This window comes from Entelurus aequoreus, linkage group LG26 (assembly GCF_033978785.1).
Source record: "Entelurus aequoreus isolate RoL-2023_Sb linkage group LG26, RoL_Eaeq_v1.1, whole genome shotgun sequence".
Lineage (NCBI taxonomy): Eukaryota > Metazoa > Chordata > Actinopteri > Syngnathiformes > Syngnathidae > Entelurus > Entelurus aequoreus.
In genome coordinates, this window is record NC_084756.1 from 6,534,524 (window position 1) to 6,555,642 (window position 21,119).

General features: G+C 36.4%; 1 protein-coding gene across 1 annotated transcript in view; it reads right to left on the reverse strand.

Moving 5' to 3' along the window:
* Nucleotides 1-10,706, reverse strand: part of LOC133643193 (tetraspanin-2-like) — a 46,396-nt gene extending 35,690 nt beyond the window's left edge. The window contains exon 1 of the mRNA XM_062037617.1: nucleotides 10,574-10,706. Coding sequence (XP_061893601.1) covers nucleotides 10,574-10,660 — 87 coding nt within the window. The 5' untranslated portion in view covers nucleotides 10,661-10,706. The remainder of the gene's footprint in view (nucleotides 1-10,573) is intronic.
* Nucleotides 10,707-21,119: the final 10,413 nt, after the last annotated feature.

Genomic DNA, 21,119 nt, shown 5'->3' on the forward strand with positions numbered 1-21,119 from the left:
TCAATGTTACAAAGAATTGTGATTCTTATTCGTAACAATTCTTCATCAACGATTCTTCATTGATTCAAAAAATGTAAACTTCTGAAAAAAATAATAAAAAAAATAAAATATAATAATAATAGTAAATATATATATATATATATATATATATATATATATATATATATATATATATATATATATATATATATATATATATATATATATATATATATATATATATATATATAACATTAATAACTCTTGTAAATACTACACTACTGAACAGTATAATCACAACATCAAAGCAGATGTGAAGTTATCTATTATTCACATTAATGGTAGAAGTCTATATACAAACTTTAAATCCATTAAGAACTATTTGTACTCATTCTCACAACCATTCAATATCATAGCAATATCTGAAACTTGGTTCAACAAGGAAAGGGGAATGGACTTTGAGATGGATGGCTATGAACTTACTTATAAAAACAGAATTAACAAAGGTGGAGGAGGAGTAGCAATTTATGTGGATACAAATTTCAATTTCAAGATTGTAGAGGCTATGTCACAGGTGGTTGATAACCTTCTCGAATGCATTACAATTGAGATCTGCATGGAAAACAAAAAAAATATGCTAATCAGTTGTGTATACAGGGCGCCCCATTCAAGTATTGATACTTTTAAAGACTGGATGGGAGGCATGTTCTCAGGAATAGGTAATAAAAATATATTTATATGTGGAGATACTAACATAGATATATTGAAACATAGCAATCATAAAAGCACAGAGGATTTTATAAATACAATACACAGTATGTGCCTACTTCCTTCAATCACTAGACCCAGTAGAATTACATCTCACAGACAACATATTTACCAATGTAATTGATAACAAAATAAGTGGGTTATTAGTCTGCGATATTACCGACCACCTGCCGGTATTTACGGTAATTGATTATGTTTATAAGATTAGGACAGGTAAACAAAAAATATTTAGGCGAATAAAGACCGACAAATCAATTAATTGTCATGTCTGTGATTACATTTTGTTTTAGTCATGTTCGGATTTGGTTTTGGACTTTTTGTGCACTTTTATTTGTCACCATAGCAACCATTAGTTTCACCTGGTTCACATTGTCATGTCACGCACCTGTTCACGGTTAGAGTCACACACCTGTTTTCACTGATCATGTCACTATATAAGCTTTTCTGTTTCTGTTGTTCATCCTGGCAACATCACATTCATGCTCCACATTTATGCTCTGCACCCTTTATGATCACGCTTCTTCATGCCATGTTCACAGTTCCTTGTCACGTAAGTTTTTGTTTAATGTTCATAGTTCTCCGCCATTGTGCGCGCCTTTTGTTTTCCTAGTCAAGTTTTTTACCTCCGCTGTGAGCGCCTTTTGTTTATACCCTTTTGAGCCTTTTGAGTTTAAATATTAAAACATGTCCTCACCTGCACGTCATGTCTAGTTAAGTTGCTTTGCACCACGGAAAAACAATCCACGCCAAGGACCAAGTCGTGACAGATGTTGCCAGCAATCCGTTTTTCCACAAGCAACTTGGCGGATGGAGGAAGGAAGGTGGGAAGCGCTAGGTGCCATGGGGGACCGAGATTTGATGTGGGGGCCAAATGGCAAGCTAATTCCGATTAGCTCCATTTGGTCCGAGGATGGCGCTGCGTCACCGCAGTCCCGGAAGCGCCGCTCCAGACCGAGGACGTCAGGGAAGGTGAGCGGACAGAACGCAGCGCTCCTGCAAGCTCCTCCCCCTCCGGGCGGAAATGGGCCGCAGCCTGCCCGGCTTCCCCAAGATGACATCACAGGCCAGGATTTTTTTTTTCTGAACTCTTTTTCTTTTGATCATCCGCCCCCAGCAAAAGACTCTAAGTCCAAGATAGAGCACTATCAAAACATGTTTTTAGAAATAAGAGCATGTCAATCACAGTCACCCAGTTTCCATGTCCCGCCCCCCAGGACTCAAGTCACGCCCATGTCACAAAAAAAAAAATTCTCACTCACAAAGTCCCAGGTAGAAAAAGAGAGACTTTTTGGACAGTTTGGAGGGGAGGATTCTGCCCCCCTTCCGACCTCCCTCCACCCACCCCAAAAGACGGTTCCAGACCGCGGGGAGCGCGTCTGGGATCCGCTCCTTGAGGGGGGGGCTAGGGCTGGGAATTGTTCAGGTGGGGTGGGTCAGCTTCGCCATGCCAAGCCACAGCCTCTAGCTCGGCCACCACCACCTGAATTTCGTCATGCCAAGCCACAGCCTCCAGCACGACCACCACCACCAGTCTTTCGACCTGCCAAGCCACAGCCACCAGCACGGCCCCCACCACCAGTCTTTCGACCTGCCAAGCCACAGCCTCCAGCTAGGCCACCTCCACCTGCTCCACGCCCAGCTCCACGCCAAGCTCCACCACGCCAAGCGCCACCAGTACCTGCTCCATGCCAAGTTCCGCTACCTGCTCCACGCCAAGTTCCGCTACCTGCTCCACGCCGCCAAGTGCCGCCAGTCGCAGCTTCACGACGCCAAGGGCCGCCAGTCGCAGCTCCACGACGCCAAGTGCCGCCAGTCGCAGCTCCACGACGCCAAGTGCCGGCAGTCGCAGCTTCACGACGCCAAGTGCTGCCAGTCGCAGCTTCACGACGCTAAGTGCCGCCAGTCGCAGCTCCACGACGCCAAGTGCCGCCAGTCGCAGCTCCACGACGCCTAGTGCCGCCAGTCGCAGCTCCACGACGCCTAGTGCCGCCAGTCGCAGCTCCACGACGCCTAGTGCCGACAGTCGCAGCTCCACGACGCCAAGTGCCGCCAGTCGCAGCTCCATGCCAAGACCAAGAACCGCCATGCCAAGACCAAGAACCGCCATGCCAAGACCAAGACCCTCCAAGTGACCAAGTCCAAGACACACCATGCCAAGACCAAGTCCAAGACCCCTCAAGCCAAGACCAAGTCCAAGACCCCTCACGCCAAGTCCAAGACCCCTCACGCCAAGTCCAAGACACACCACCCAAAGACCAAGACTGCCAAGACCAACACCAAGACTGCCAAGACCAACACCAAGACTACCAAGACCAACACCAAGACTGCCAAGACCAACACCAAGACCCACGCTGCCAAAACCAAGACCCACGCTGCCAGGACACGCCACGCCAAGCTTTGCTGCCCGACGCACCACGCCAAGCTTCGTCATCTGCGACTGCCACGTCGACAAAGCGCCTGCCTTCTCGTCGGCCATGGATGTGGCCAGTCCATGGGCGTCCGCCACGCCAGGTACGCCGACCTCCTCGTCGGCCACGGATGTGGCCACTACCTGGTCGGCCGCCACGCCAAGTGCGCCCACCTCCCCGTCGGCCATGGATATGGCCATTCCCGGGTCGCCCACCTCGTCAGGTACAGCGGCGGTCTACGCGTCGCCGCCACCTGATCCTGCCCCGGTGGATTCGGGGACACCTGGTCTGGCGACCCACCGCCATGTCCCCCTCCCGCCCTCCCATGACTCTCGATCCTGCCTTGTTTTGTTTGTTTTGGACATCTGGGATCTGTCCGTAAGGGGGGGGCTCTGTCATGTCTGTGATTACATTTTGTTTTAGTCATGTTCGGATTTGGTTTTGGACTTTGTGTGCACTTTTATTTGTCACCATAGCAACCATTAGTTTCACCTGGTTCACATTGTCATGTCACGCACCTGTTCACGGTTAGAGTCACACACCTGTTTTCACTGATCATGTCACTATATAAGCTTTTCTGTTTCTGCTGTTCATCCTGGCAACATCACATTCATGCTCCACATTTATGCTCTGCACCCTTTATGATCACGCTTCTTCATGCCATGTTCACAGTTCCTTGTCACATAAGTTTTTGTTTAATGTTCATAGTTCTCCGCCATTGTGCGCGCCTTTTGTTTTCCTAGTCAAGTTTTTTACCTCCGCTGTGAGCGCCTTTTGTTTATACCCTTTTGAGCCTTTTGAGTTTAAATATTAAAACATGTCCTCACCTGCACGTCATGTCCAGTTAAGTTGCTTTGCACCACGGAAAAACAATCCACGCCAAGGACCAAGTCGTGACATTAATATGTTAATACAGGATCTAGTATCACTGAACTGGGATATGATTTATAATGAAAAAGATGTGGACAGTGCTTATAATATATTTTTGGAAAAATTTAAGTCAAAGTATGATAAACATTGTCCAATCAAAGAATACAACAAAACAAGAGCATATGATAACTGTTCATGGTTAACGAAAGGTTTGCAAAATGCTTGTAAAAAGAAAAATGCACAATACAGGAATTTTATTAGACAGAGAACCAAAGAAGCTGAGGATAAATATAAAAAATATAAAAATAAGTTAATCAGTATTATAAGGATAAGTAAAAAAGAATACTACAAGAATAAACTAGAGCGTAATAAAGATAATATAAAAGGGATATGGAACATATTAAACAGTATAATAAGAGATGGTGTCAAGCAAAACAGCTCACCTAAATATTTCAAAGAAGATGATATTGAAAATTACAATATGGAGGAGGTGGCAGATCGCTTCAATCACTTTTTTGTTAAAGTAGGCCCTGATCTAGAGAGTAAAATTATGGATCGAGGGGTGGAAGGAGAGCATATGGGGGATCTGGTGAAGAGAAATCCATGCTCAATGTTCCTTGAGAGAGTCGAAGAGAAGGAAATATTGGACATAGTAAAAAACTGTAAAAACAAACAATCAACCGATTTTAATGATATTGACATGTCATTGGTCAAACTGGTCATTGAGGGGATTTCTAAGCCACTTACTCACATTTGCAATGTATTGTTTCAAACCGGTTCATTTCCAAATCAAATGAAAATAGCAAAGGTCATTCCACTGTATAAAAATGGGAGCAAACACCTCTTCACAAACTACAGACCTGTCTCACTACTGCCTCAATTTTCAAAAATATTGGAGAAACTATTTAATAGCAGATTCGATTCATTCCTGGAAAAATATAATGTACTCTCAGAGAGTCAATATGGTTTTAGAACTAAAAGATCAACTTCTCGGGCATTGATGGAATCCATTGAAAGAATCACAGACGCAATTGATAATCATCAATATGCAATTGGCATCTTCATTGACCTCAGAAAAGCTTTTGACATTATCAATCACAATATATTAATTAATAAACTGGAGAAAATTGGTATAAGAGCTATGGCAATAGACTGGATAAAAAGCTATTTGGACAGACGGAAACAGTTTGTGAAGCTGGGAAACCATAGCTCAAATTGCTTGGACATTGCTTGTGGAGTCCCCCAGGGGTCAGTATTGGGACCAAAACTTTTTATACTGTACATAAATGATATTTGCCAAGTATCCAAGTTGCTGTCCATGGTACTTTTCGCAGATGACACTATTGTATTTTGCTCTGGTGATGATCTAGATACATTACAAAAGAACATAAATGAAGAGTTGTATAAACTGAAATTATGGTTTGACTGGAACAAATTATCTTTGAATGTGAGCAAGACCAAGTTTATGTTCTTTGGCAGGTTCAGGTTAAACACACAGTTGAAGATAGAAATTGATGGGGTGGCTATTGAGCAGGTGCACAAAATCAAATTCCTTGGTGTAACAATTGACGACAAGCTCAGCTGGAAAGCACATATTACACATGTCAAATACAAAGTAGCAAGAAGTATAGCAGTCATAAACAAAGCAAAGCAGGTTCTGGATCATAAGTCACTCCACACTCTCTACTGTTCTTTAGTCTTGCCATACTTAAACTACTGTACTGAAGTCTGGGGTAACAATTACAAAAGTTTGTTACAGTCACTAATCATTTTACAAAAAAGAGCAGTAAGGACCATTCACAAGGTCGGCTATCTGGAACACACCAATGCACTATTTCTACAGTCTAAATTATTAAAATTCACCGACATTGTCTCATATCAAACAGCAATAACTATGTACAGGGCTAGGAACCATTTGTAACATGTAAAGCGACTTTGGGTACTTAGAAAAGCGCTATATAAATCCCAGGTATTATTATTATTTTTATTATTATTTGTTACCACTGAACATTCAAAACATGTTTAGTGAACGTGAGGGGGGGGCATAGTTTGAGGAGAGAACTCAATTTGAAAATTCAGATGAGAAATTCCATCATGAAAAGTTTTCGCATTTCCATCACAGGTGTCAAGTTGTGGAACAATCTGAGCGAAGTACATAAGCAAAGTCCAAGCATCAATGTTTTTAAAAGAATGTACAAAAATATATTGTACACAGGATATAGTGAACTGCACTAAGAGTCAGTAGGTTTGTATGTGTATGTATATGTATACTATGTATACACGCTGTTGTGTCACATTCATAGTTACTTGTTAAATGTGTGTTGTAGATATACATGTATTTATATATATATATATATATATATATATATGTGTACGTACTTATATATGTATATGTATTTATATGACATAACTTTTTTATATACTATTATTATTATTATTATTAAACATACAGTAAGTAATAAGAGGGGTGGGAGTACATAAGTTTTTACTTCTTCTCACTCCTTTTCGGATATGTTTACATTAATGTTTATTTTCATTTCTTGTTTCTTTTGCTTTTTATTATTACTATTATTATTATTATTATTATTGTTTTTGTTATTCATTCTTGAATGGCTTTTTTGTTGTTTTTTTTCAAAATTTGTTGTTTTTGTTTTGTCTACATATTGAAGACATAGTTTGGGTTACAACAAGAGAAAGAAGTTCTCTGCAGTGTAGTCAGGGAGGACAAGAACTCTATTGATGTTGAAGGCACAAGTGGATGTCTACTAAAAGCAAGAGGAAAGGCATCATGGCTCCAAGCATCCTATTGATTTGAAGTGAACATATGCCCCAACGTGTCTGATCAATGAGTGCATTAGTGTTCCCATCATGCACTTGGGTCACTGCCAACCACACAGCAGTGATGTTATACATGCGGGCCCCTCAGGAGCCACACTCTCAGGCCCTTGGTGCCTGGCAACTAAGTGTCTCCTTTCTAGCAGACAAGGAGGGTTTCATCACTCCATCATTTTATACTGCTTGTCCCTCTCACACTGCCAGAGTCCTGCTCACTTGTCAGTCCTAGTCCCCTCCTTGGGCCTCAAACATCACATCTCCAGTATTGCTTGACAACGTCCTGAATGAAGCAGTGCCAAGGCTAAATAAACTCAAATGATCAATAATCAATAATATGAAAGCAGGCCCCTGATTGGCTCAGCTTGACTGTACTGCATTCAAAGAGTGTAAAGGTGACTCCACTTGGACTTAAAAAAAAGTGTTTTTATGCTCCTGCTATGATTCAAAATTATTGATTCTTACTTTGCAGAAAACTGCATAATTGCTATTGTTGCCGTATTTTATTTACTGAAAATGTTTTCTCTTATTCAGCCAAATAATAACCATAATAATAATATGATAGAAATGTAAAAAGCTAAAACATCTTTACAACATTATTACCTTACATGCTCATCCAGGGGCAGCAGTACCACATAAACAATCATACTAATAACAAGAATACTGACAACTAAAATGATGAAAAATCATGATTGATAACCAAACCGTGATTAAATTATGGACTGATTAGCATTAGCTTGCTAGCCATCTTAAATGCCAACATGAAAACAAAAGACATTAACGTCTTTCCCCATTAAGAAACGTGATACCCCAATCTAAACATGTGTAAACACATTAGTGTCTAAATTACCATGATACAGTATTCACATGAAACGTAAACTACTAAGATACAGTATTCACATTAAACGTAAACAACTAAGATACAGTATTCACATTAAACGTAAACAACTAAGATACAGTATTCACGTTAAACGTAAACTACTAAGATACTGTATTCACATTAAACATAAACAACTAAGATACAGTATTCACATTAAATAAACAACTAAGATACAGTATTCACATTAAACATAAACTACTAAGATACAGTATTCACATTGAACATAAACTACTAAGATACAGTATTCACATTGAACGTAAACTACAAAGATACAGTATTCACATTATACATAAACTACTAAGGTACAGTATTCACATTGAACAAAGACAAATAAGGTACAGTATTCACATTCAACATGAACTACTAAGATACAGTATTCACATTCAACATAAACTACTAAGATACAGTATTCACATTAAACATAAACAACTAAGATACAGTATTCACATTAAATAAACAACTAAGATACAGTATTCACATTCAACATAAACTACTAAGATACAGTATTCACATTGAACATAAACTACTAAGATACAGTATTCACATTGAACGTAAACTACAAAGATACAGTATTCACATTGAACATAAACTACTAAGATACAGTATTCACATTGAACGTAAACTACAAAGATACAGTATTCACATTAAACAAACTACTAAGGTACAGTATTCACATTGAACAAAGACAAATAAGGTACAGTATTCACATTCAACATGAACTACTAAGATACAGTATTCACATTGAACATAAACTACTAAGATACAGTATTCACATTAAACATAAACAACTAAGATACAGTAATCCCATTGAACATAAATGACTAAGATACAGTATTCACATTGTACATAAACTACTAAGATACAGTATTCACATTGAACATAAACTACTAAGATACAGTATTCATATTAAACATAAACAACTAAAATACAGTATTCACATTAAACATAAACAACTAAAATACAGTATTCACATTAAACATAAACAACTAAAATACAGTATTCACATTAAACATAAACAACTAAGATACAGTATTCATATTAAACATAAACAAATAAAAAACAGTGTTCACATTAAATAAACAACTAAGATACAGTATTCACAATAAACATAAAGAATGTTGTGTCTTTGCACAAAGTTGTGGATATAAAGTCCACAGTGTCAAGTTGAAACAGACGATGTCTTCAACAGGAAGTGTACTCACGTGATGTCAGACAAACAGGTAGTGAAAAAACATTTTAGAAATTAAAATGGAAGAAGATAAACAAATGTAATTACACAAATAATAAATAATAATGTAATGTTTCCTCTGCCAAGAAAGTATAATGTGTTTATTTATTTCAGTTATTAAAACAAAACACAACTTAGTTAAAATATTTGAGTGTGTTTTAGTACTTTTTGAGCACGTTCAACAACAACAACACAATAATAATAATAATTACTGTTTAACTTCATGTTATTTATTGTGATGGTTGTGATGGTTTATTAGAGACTCCTCCCTCACAGACACACAACCCCTTTGATCACAGACACACAACACACAGACACACAACCCTTTTGATCACAGACACACAACACACGGACACACAACACACAGCCCCTTTGATCACAGACACACAACCCCTTTGATCACAGACACACAACACACAGACACACAACCCCTTTGATCACAGACACACAACACACAGACACACGACCCCTTTTATCACAGACACATAACCCCTTTGATCACAGACACACAACACAGACACACAACCCCTTTGATCACAGACACACAACACAGACACACAACCCCTTTGATCACAGACACACAACACAGACACACAACCCCTTTGATCACAGACACACAACACACAGATACACAACACACAGACACACAACCCCTTTGATCACAGACACACAACACACAGATACACAACACCTTTGATAGCTTTGGGTTGTGATTTTTCATCAAGAGCACAATTTTGATAACAGACAAAGATTTTATTTTTTAGTATTTCTTATATTCCAATGACAAAGTTAACATGTCAATATATGTGCCAAGAATACCACTTTATTTTATGTGGACGTCTACACAACTATCACACAATCACTAATCCATTACAAATAAATACACATATATGTATATATATATATATATATATATATATATATATATATATATATATATATATATATATACAAATCAATCTTTTGCAGCAGACACACAACACAAATACACAGTACACAAAGACACACTACACAACGTGCACAACACAAAGACACATTACACAAAGACACACTACACAACGTGCACAACACAAAGACACATTACACAAAGACACACTACACAACGTGCACAACACAAAGACACACAACTAAGACACACTACATAACGTGCACAACAGTGAGACACACTACACAACATGCACAACACAAAGACACATTACACAAAGACACACTACACAACGTGCACAACACAAAGACACACTACACAAAGACACACAACTAAGACACACTACATAACGTGCACCACACAGACACACTACACAACGTGCACAACACAAAGACACATTACACAAAGACAGACTACACAAAGACACACAACTAAGACACACTACATAACGTGCACAACACAAAGACACACAACACAAAGTGCACAACACAAAGTGCACAACACAAAGACACACAACACAAAGACACTACACAAAAACACACTACACAACGTGCACAACACAGACACACTACACGAAGTGCACAAGCGCATGCGCAGTATATACTGTACTCCACTACCACTGCATGTTTTAGTTTGCTGACTGCATGACGCAATGTGAGGGATGACGTCATGCAGGCACTCACCCAGAAGATGGCGGTGAGGGCGAGCAGCAGGTACTTCACGCACGTCATCCCTCCGTGCACGTTGCTCATCCTGTCACGTGATGCCATCACACCCGGCCCGAGTCCAGACGTGATTGCGCGCCGTCGCGGTTCGGCTGGGCGGACGTGCGCGTTCACGCTCACGATTGCGCCTCCCGCGACAACGCCGCAAGCTAAGCCCCGCCCATCGCTGATGGCGTGTGCGCCTGCCTGCGTCCCAGCTATGGTCACGTGGTGTCAACAATATGACCAACAACAATACTAATAGTACTACACAGTATTTATGATGAATACTACTCTATAATAAGTATTCATTAAGTACCACCATAATGACAGTAGTGTAGTGGACCTAAGTATTCATCAAGTACCACCATAATGACAACTTTAAAATACAGTAGTGTAGTAGACCTAAGTATTCATTAAGTACCACCACAATGACAACATTAAATACAGTAGTGTAGTAGACCTAAGTATTCATCAAGTACCACCATAATGACAACATTAAATACAGTAGTGTAGTAGACCTAAGTATTCATTAAGTACCACCATAATGACAACATTAAATACAGTAGTGTAGTAGACCTAAGTATTCATTAAGTACCACCATAATGACAACATTAAATACAGCAGCGTAGTAGACCTAAGTATTCATTAAGTAGGATTGGAGTTATTGAGTCTGTTTAGCTGATTGGAGAGCTAGCTTGCGCAGCTAGTGGGTCCATGACTTGTGGGGGTGCTGGAGCCTATCCCAGCTGCATTGGGGTGGTAGGTGGGGTACAACCTGGACAAGTCACCACCTCATCACAAGGCATTAACATAATTAATAATCAAATATATTTAAGTATATGTATTTTTTCTGTCCAAATGGAAAGAATGAATACATTTAGTAAAAAAAGATAAGCCACTTTATTGACGCATTTTATTTAGTGGGCCACATCAGATGAAGTCAGACGTGGCCCCCGGGGCCCTGAGTTTGACACCTGCTGACGCTGCATTATATCATTTGTATTGCTGTCATCTGTGAGGTCACACTTCCTGTCATTTGTGCAACCCTCAAGCAAATATTGATAAATATTGACCTGTTTTGTGTTCCACATGCAGCTTTCATCATCTTCATGATTAGCATACAGTTATCATCATCATCATTGGATCATGAATAGCATACAGTCGTCTTCATCATTGGCATCATGATTAGCATACAGTCATCTTCATCATTGGATCATGATTAGCATACAGTCATCTTCATCATCAGATCATGATTAGCATACAGTCGTCATCATCATCATCATCATTTTCATGATTAGCATACAGTCATCGTTATCATCGGATCATGATTAGCGTACAGTCGTCATCATCATCATCATTTTCATGATTAGCATACAGTCGTCTTCATCATTGCATCATGATTAGCATACAGTCGTCTTCATCATCTTCATGATTAGCGTACAGCCGTCTTCATCATTATATCATGATTAGCATACAGTCATCATCCTCATCATTTTCATGATTAGCAAGCAGTCGTCTTCATCATTGCATCATGATTAGCATACAGTCGTCTTCATCATCTTTGTGATTAGCATACAGTCGTCTTCATCATTGCATCATGGTTAGCATACAGTCGTCCTCATCATCTTCATGATTAGCATACAGTCGTATTCATCATTGGATCATGATTAGCATACAGTCGTCATCATCATCATTTTCGTGATTAGCATACAGTCGTCTTCATCATTGCAAAATGATTAGCATACTGTCGTCTTCATCATCTTCATGATTAGCATACAGTCGTCTTCATCATCATTTTCATGATTAGCATACAGTCGTATTCATCATTGGATCATGATTAGCATACAGTCGTCTTCATCATCTTCATGATTAGCATACAGTCGTCTTCATCATTGGATCATGATTAGCATACAGTCGTCTTCATCATCTTCATGATTAGCATACAGTCGTTTTCATCATTGGATCATGATTAGCATACAGTCGTCTTCATCATCTTCATGATTAGCATACAGTCGTCTTCATCATTGGATCATGATTAATATACAGTCGTCATCATCATCATGTTTAAGATTAGCATACAGTCGTCTTCATCATTGCAAAATGATTAGCATACAGTCCTCTTCATCATCTTCATGATTAGCATACAGTAGTCTTCATCATTGGATCATGAGAAGCATACAGTCGTCTTCATCATCTTCATAATTAACATACAGTCGTCTTCATCATTGGATCATGATTAGCATACAGTCGTCTTCATCATCTTCATAATTAGCATACAGTCGTCTTCATCATTGCATCATGATTAGCATACAGTTGTCTTCATCATCTTCATGATTAGCACACCATCGTCTTCATCATCGGATCATGATTAGCATACAGTCGTCATCATCATCATTTTCGTGATTAGCATACAGTCGTCTTCATCAGTGGATCATGATTAGCATACAGTGGTCGTTATCACATACATACAACTAGCATGTATTCATATTACATTGACGAGAGCCTTAAAGCAGGTTTCCTAACCATAGGGCCGCAGTGCTACTCAGGTGTAATACACTCGTCCACCACTTGTGGCAGTAATGAGCATCTCAAAGAAACAAAAGAAGTCCTAGAGAAGTTTCTTAAGCACACAAAATATGACTAAAGCTGTAGTTTCATTGTCACTTAAATTAAATATATTCAATATTCATTGACTTCAGCACATCATTGTATGTTCATCATATGTTCATGTTTAGCACAACGCCATTGTATGTTCATCATATGTACATGTTTAGCACAACATTATTGTATGTTCATCATATGTTCATGTTTAGCACAACATCATTGTATGTTCATCATATGTTCATGTTTAGCACAACAACATTGTATGTTCATATGTTCATGTTTAGCACAACATTGTTGTATGTTCATCATATGTTTATGTTTAGCACAACATCATTGTATGTTCATCATATGTTCATATTTAGCACAACATCATCATATGATCATCATATGTTCATGGTTAGCACAACATCATCGTACGTTCATCATTTGTTCATGTTTAGCACAACATCATTGTATGTTCATCATATGTTCATGTTTAGCACAACATAATCGTATGTTCATCATATGTTCATGTTTAGCACAACAACATTGTATGTTCATCATATGTTCATGTTTAGCACAACATCATTGTATGTTCATCATATGTTCATGTTTAGCACAACATAATTGTATGTTCATCATATGTTCATGTTTAGCACAACATCATTGTATGTTCATCATATGTTCATGTTTAGCACAACATCATTGTATGTTCATCATATGTTCATCTTTAGCACAACATCATTGCATGTTCATCATATGTTCATGTTTAGCACAACATCATTGTATGTTCATATGTTCATGTTTAGCACAACATCGTTGTATGTTCATCATATGTTTATGTTTAGCACAACATCATTGTATGTTCATCATATGTTCATATTTAGCACAACATCATCGTATGATCATCATATGTTCATGGTTAGCACAACATCATCGTACGTTCATCATTTGTTCATGTTTAGCACAACATAATTGTATGTTCAACATATGTTCATGTTTAGCACAACATCATTGTGTGTTCATCATATGTTCATGTTTAGCACAACATCATCGTATGTTCATCACATGTTCATGTTTAGCACAACATCATTGTATGTTCATCATATGTTCATGTTTAGCACAGCATCATCGTATGTTCATCATATGTTCATGTTTAGCACAACAACATTGCATGTTCATCATATGTTCATGTTTAGCACAACATCATTGTATGTTCATCATATGTTCACGTTTAGCACAACATCATTGTATGTTCATCATATGTTCATGTTTAGCACAACATAATTGTATGTTCATCATATGTTCATGTTTAGCACAACACAATTGTATGTTCATCATATGTTCATCTTTAGCACAACATCATCATATGTTCATCATATGTTCATGTTTAGCACAACATCATTGTATGTTCATCATATGTTCATGTTTAGCACAACATCATTGTATGTTCATCATATGTTCATGTTTAGCACAACAACATTGTATGTTCATCATATTTTCATGTTTAGCACAACATCATTGTATGTTCATCATATGTTCATGATTAGCACAACATCATCGTATGTTCATCATATGTTCATGTTTAGCACAACATCATCGTATGTTCATCATATGTTCATGTTTAGCACAACAACATTGTATGTTCATCATATGTTCATGTTTAGCACAACATCATTGTATGTTCATCATATGTTCACGTTTAGCACAACATAATTGTATGTTCATCATATGTTCATGTTTAGCACAACATCATTGTATGTTCATCATATGTTCATGTTTAGCACAGCATCATTGTATGTTCATCATATGTTCATGTTTAGCACAACATCATTGTATGTTCATCATATGTTCATGTTTAGCACAACATCATTGTATGTTCATCATATGTTCATGTTTAGCACAACATAATCTTATGTTCATCATATGTTCATGTTTAGCACAACATCATCGTATGTTCATCATATGTTCATGTTTAGCACAACATCATCGTATGTTCATCATATGTTCATGTTTAGCACAACATCATCGTATGTTCATCATATTTTCATGTTTAGCACAACATTATTGTATGTTCATCATATATTCATGTTTAGCACAACATCATTGTATGTTCATCATATGTTCATGTTTAGCACAACAACATTGTATGTTCATCATATGTTCATGTTTATCACAACATCGTTGTATGTTCATCATATGTTCATGTTTAGCACAACATTATTGTATGTTCATCATATGTTCATGTTTAGCACAAGATCATTGTATGATCATCTTATGTTCATGTTTAGCACAACATCATCGTATGTTCATCATTTGTTCATGTTTACCACAACATCATTGTATGTTCATCATATGTTCATGTTTAGCACAACGAAATTGTATGTTCATCATATGTTCATGTTTAGCACGACATTGTATGTTCATCATATGTTCATGTTTAGCACAACATCATCGTATGTTCATCACATGTTCATGTTTAGCACAACATCATTGTATGTTCATCATATGTTCATGTTTAGCACAACATCATCGTATGATCATCACATGTTCATGTTTAGCACAACAACATTGTATGTTCATCATATGTTCATGTTTAAAACAACATCATTGTATGTTCATCATATGTTCATGTTTAGCACAACATCATCGTATGTTCATCACATGTTCATGTTTAGCACAACAACATAGTATGTTCATCATATGTTCATGTTTAGCACAACATCATCGTACGTTCATCATTTGTTCATGTTTAGCACAACATCATTGTATGTTCAACATATGTTCATGTTTAGCACAACATCATTGTGTGTTCATCATATGTTCATGTTTAGCACAACATCATCGTATGTTCATCATATGTTCATGTTTAGCACAACATCATCGTATGATCATCATATGTTCATGTTTAGCACAACATCATCGTATGTTCATCATTTGTTCATGTTTAGCACAACATAATTGTATGTTCATCATATGTTCATGTTTAGCACAACGACATTGTATGTTCATCATATGTTCATGTTTAGCACAACATCATCGTATGACCATCACATGTTCATGTTTAGCACAACATCATTGTATGTTCATCATATGTTCATGTTTAGCACAACATCATTGTATGTTCATCATATGTTCATGTTTAGCACAACATAATCATATGTTCATCACATGTTCATGTTTAGCACAACAACATTGTATGTTCATCATATGTTCATGTTTAGCACAACATAATTGTATGTTCTCATATGTTCATGTTTAGCACAACATTATCGTATGTTCACCATATGTTCATGTTTAGCACAACATCATTGTATGTTCATCATATGTTCATGTTTAGCACAACATCGTTGTATGTTCATCATATGTTCATGTTTAGCACAACATCATCGTATGATCATCATATGTTCATGTTTAGCACAACATCATTGTATGTTCATCATATGTTCATGTTTAGCACAACATCATCGTATGATCATCATATGTTCATGTTTAGCACAACATAATTGTATGTTCATCATATGTTCATGTTTAGCACAACATCATCGTATGATCATCATATGTTCATGTTTAGCACAATATCATCGTATGTTCATCATTTGTTCATGTTTAGCACAACATCATTGTATGTTCATCATATGTTCATGTTTAGCACAACGACATTGTATGTTCATCATATGTTCATGTTTAGCACAACATCATCATATGTTCATCACATTTTCATGTTTAGCACAACATAATTGTATGTTCATCATATGTTCATGTTTAGCACAACATCATCGTATGATCATCACATGTTCATGTTTAGCACAACAACATTGTATGTTCATCATATGTTCATGTTTAGCACAACATCATTGTATGTTCATCATATGTTCATGTTTAGCACAACATCATTGTATGTTCATCATATGTTCATGTCTAGCACAACATCATTGTATGTTCATCATATGTTCATGTTTAGCACAACATCATTGTATGTTCATCATATGTTTATGTTTAGCACAACATCATCGTATGATCATCATATGTTCATGTTTAGCACAACATAATCGTATGTTCATCATTTGTTCATCTTTAGCACAACATCATTGTATGTTCGTCATATGTTCATGTTTAGCACAACGACATTGTATGTTCATCATATGTTCATGTTTAGCACAACATAATCATATGTTCATCACATGTTCATGTTTAGCACAACATCATTGTATGTTCATCATATGTTCATGTTTAGCACAACATCATCGTATGATCATCACATGTTCATGTTTAGCACAACAACATTGTATGTTCATCATATGTTCATGTTTAGCACAACATCATTGTATGTTCATCATATGTTCATGTTTAGCACAACATCATCGTATGTTCATCATTTGTTCATGTTTAGCACAACATCATTGTATGTTCATCATATGTTCATGTTTAGCACAACATCATCGTATGTTCATCATATGTTCATGTTTAGCACAACAACATTGTATGTTCATCATATGTTCATGTTTAGCACAACATCATTGTATGTTCATTATATGTTCATGTTTAGCACAACATCATCGTATGATCATCATATGTTCATGTTTAGCACAACATCATTGTATGTTCATCATATGTTCATGTTTAGCACAACATCATCGTATGTTCATCATTTGTTCATGTTTAGCACAACATAATTGTATGTTCATCATATGTTCATGTTTAGCACAACGACATTGTATGTTCATCATATGTTCATGTTTAGCAGAACATCATCGTATGTTCATCACATGTTCATGTTTAGCACAACATCATTGTATGTTCATCATATGTTCATGTTTAGCACAACATCATCGTATGATCATCACATGTTCATGTTTAGCACAACAACATTGTATGTTCATCATATGTTCATGTTTAGTACAACATCATTGTATGTTCATCATATGTTCATGTTTAGCACAACAACATTATATGTTCATCATATGTTCATGTTTAGCACAACATCATTGTATGTTCATCATATGTTCATGTTTAGCACAACATCATTGTATGTTCATCATATGTTCATGTTTAGCACAACATCATTGTATGTTCATCATATGTTCATGTTTAGCACAACATCATCGTATGATCATCATATGTTCATGTTTAGCACAACATAATCGTATGTTCATCATTTGTTCATGTTTAGCACAACATCATTGTATGTTCGTCATATGTTCATGTTTAGCACAACGACATTGTATGTTCATCATATGTTCATGTTTAGCACAACATCATCATATGTTCATCACATGTTCATGTTTAGCACAACATCATTGTATGTTCATCATATGTTCATGTTTAGCACAACATCATCGTATGATCATCACATATTCATGTTTAGCACAACAACATTGTATGTTCATCATATGTTCATGTTTAGCACAACATCATTGTATGTTCATCATATGTTCATGTTTAGCACAACATCATCGTATGTTCATCATTTGTTCATGTTTAGCACAACATCATTGTATGTTCATTATATGTTCATGTTTAGCACAACATCATCGTATGTTCATCATATGTTCATGTTTAGCACAACAACATTGTATGTTCATCATATGTTCATGTTTAGCACAACATCATTGTATGTTCATCATATGTTCATGTTTAGCACAACATCATCGTATGATCATCATATGTTCATGTTTAGCACAACATCATTGTATGTTCATCATATGTTCATGTTTAGCACAACATCATTGTATGTTCATCATTTGTTCATGTTTAGCACAACATAATTGTATGTTCATCATATGTTCATGTTTAGCACAACGACATTGTATGTTCATCATATGTTCATGTTTAGCACAACATCATCGTATGTTCATCACATGTTCATGTTTAGCACAACATCATTGTATGTTCATCATATGTTCATGTTTAGCACAACATCATCGTATGATCATCACATGTTCATGTTTAGCACAACAACATTGTATGTTCATCATATGTTCATGTTTAGTACAACATCATTGTATGTTCATCATATGTTCATGTTTAGCACAACAACATTGTATGTTCATCATATGTTCATGTTTAGCACAACATCATTATATGTTCATCATATGTTCATGTTTAGCACAACATCATTGTATGTTCATCATATGTTCATGTTTAGCACAACATCATTGTATGTTCATCATATGTTCATGTTTAGCACAACATCATCGTATGATCATCATATGTTCATGTTTAGCACAACATCATCGTATGTTCATCATTTGTTCATGTTTAGCACAACATCATTGTATGTTCGTCATATGTTCATGTTTAGCACAACGACATTGTATGTTCATCATATGTTCATGTTTAGCACAACAACATTGCATGTTCATCATATGTTCATGTTTAGCACAACATCATTGTATGTTCATCATATGTTCACGTTTAGCACAACATCATTGTATGTTCATCATATGTTCATGTTTAGCACAACATAATTGTATGTTCATCATATGTTCATGTTTAGCACAACACAATTGTATGTTCATCATATGTTCATCTTTAGCACAACATCATCATATGTTCATCATATGTTCATGTTTAGCACAACATCATTGTATGTTCATCATATGTTCATGTTTAGCACAACATCATTGTATGTTCATCATATGTTCATGTTTAGCACAACAACATTGTATGTTCATCATATGTTCATGTTTAGCACAACATCATCGTATGTTCATCATATGTTCATGTTTAGCACAACATCATCGTATGTTCATCATATGTTCATGTTTAGCACAACAACATTGTATGTTCATCATATGTTCATGTTTAGCACAACATCATTGTATGTTCATCATATGTTCACGTTTAGCACAACATAATTGTATGTTCATCATATGTTCATGTTTAGCACAACATCATTGTATGTTCATCATATGTTCATGTTTAGCACAGCATCATTGTATGTTCATCATATGTTCATGTTTAGCACAACATCATTGTATGTTCATCATATGTTCATGTTTAGCACAACATCATTGTATGTTCATCATATGTTCATGTTTAGCACAACATAATCTTATGTTCATCATATGTTCATGTTTAGCACAACATCATCGTATGTTCATCATATGTTCATGTTTAGCACAACATCATCGTATGTTCATCATATGTTCATGTTTAGCACAACATCATCGTATGTTCATCATATTTTCATGTTTAGCACAACATTATTGTATGTTCATCATATATTCATGTTTAGCACAACATCATTGTATGTTCATCATATGTTCATGTTTAGCACAACAACATTGTATGTTCATCATATGTTCATGTTTATCACAACATCGTTGTATGTTCATCATATGTTCATGTTTAGCACAACATTATTGTATGTTCATCATATGTTCATGTTTAGCACAAGATCATTGTATGATCATCTTATGTTCATGTTTAGCACAACATCATCGTATGTTCATCATTTGTTCATGTTTACCACAACATCATTGTATGTTCATCATATGTTCATGTTTAGCACAACGAAATTGTATGTTCATCATATGTTCATGTTTAGCACGACATTGTATGTTCATCATATGTTCATGTTTAGCACAACATCATCGTATGTTTATCACATGTTCATGTTTAGCACAACATCATTGTATGTTCATCATATGTTCATGTTTAGCACAACATCATCGTATGATCATCACATGTTCATGTTTAGCACAACAACATTGTATGTTCATCATATGTTCATGTTTAAAACAACATCATTGTATGTTCATCATATGTTCATGTTTAGCACAACATCATCGTATGTTCATCACATGTTCATGTTTAGCACAACAACATAGTATGTTCATCATATGTTCATGTTTAGCACAACATCATCGTACGTTCATCATTTGTTCATGTTTAGCACAACATCATTGTATGTTCAACATATGTTCATGTTTAG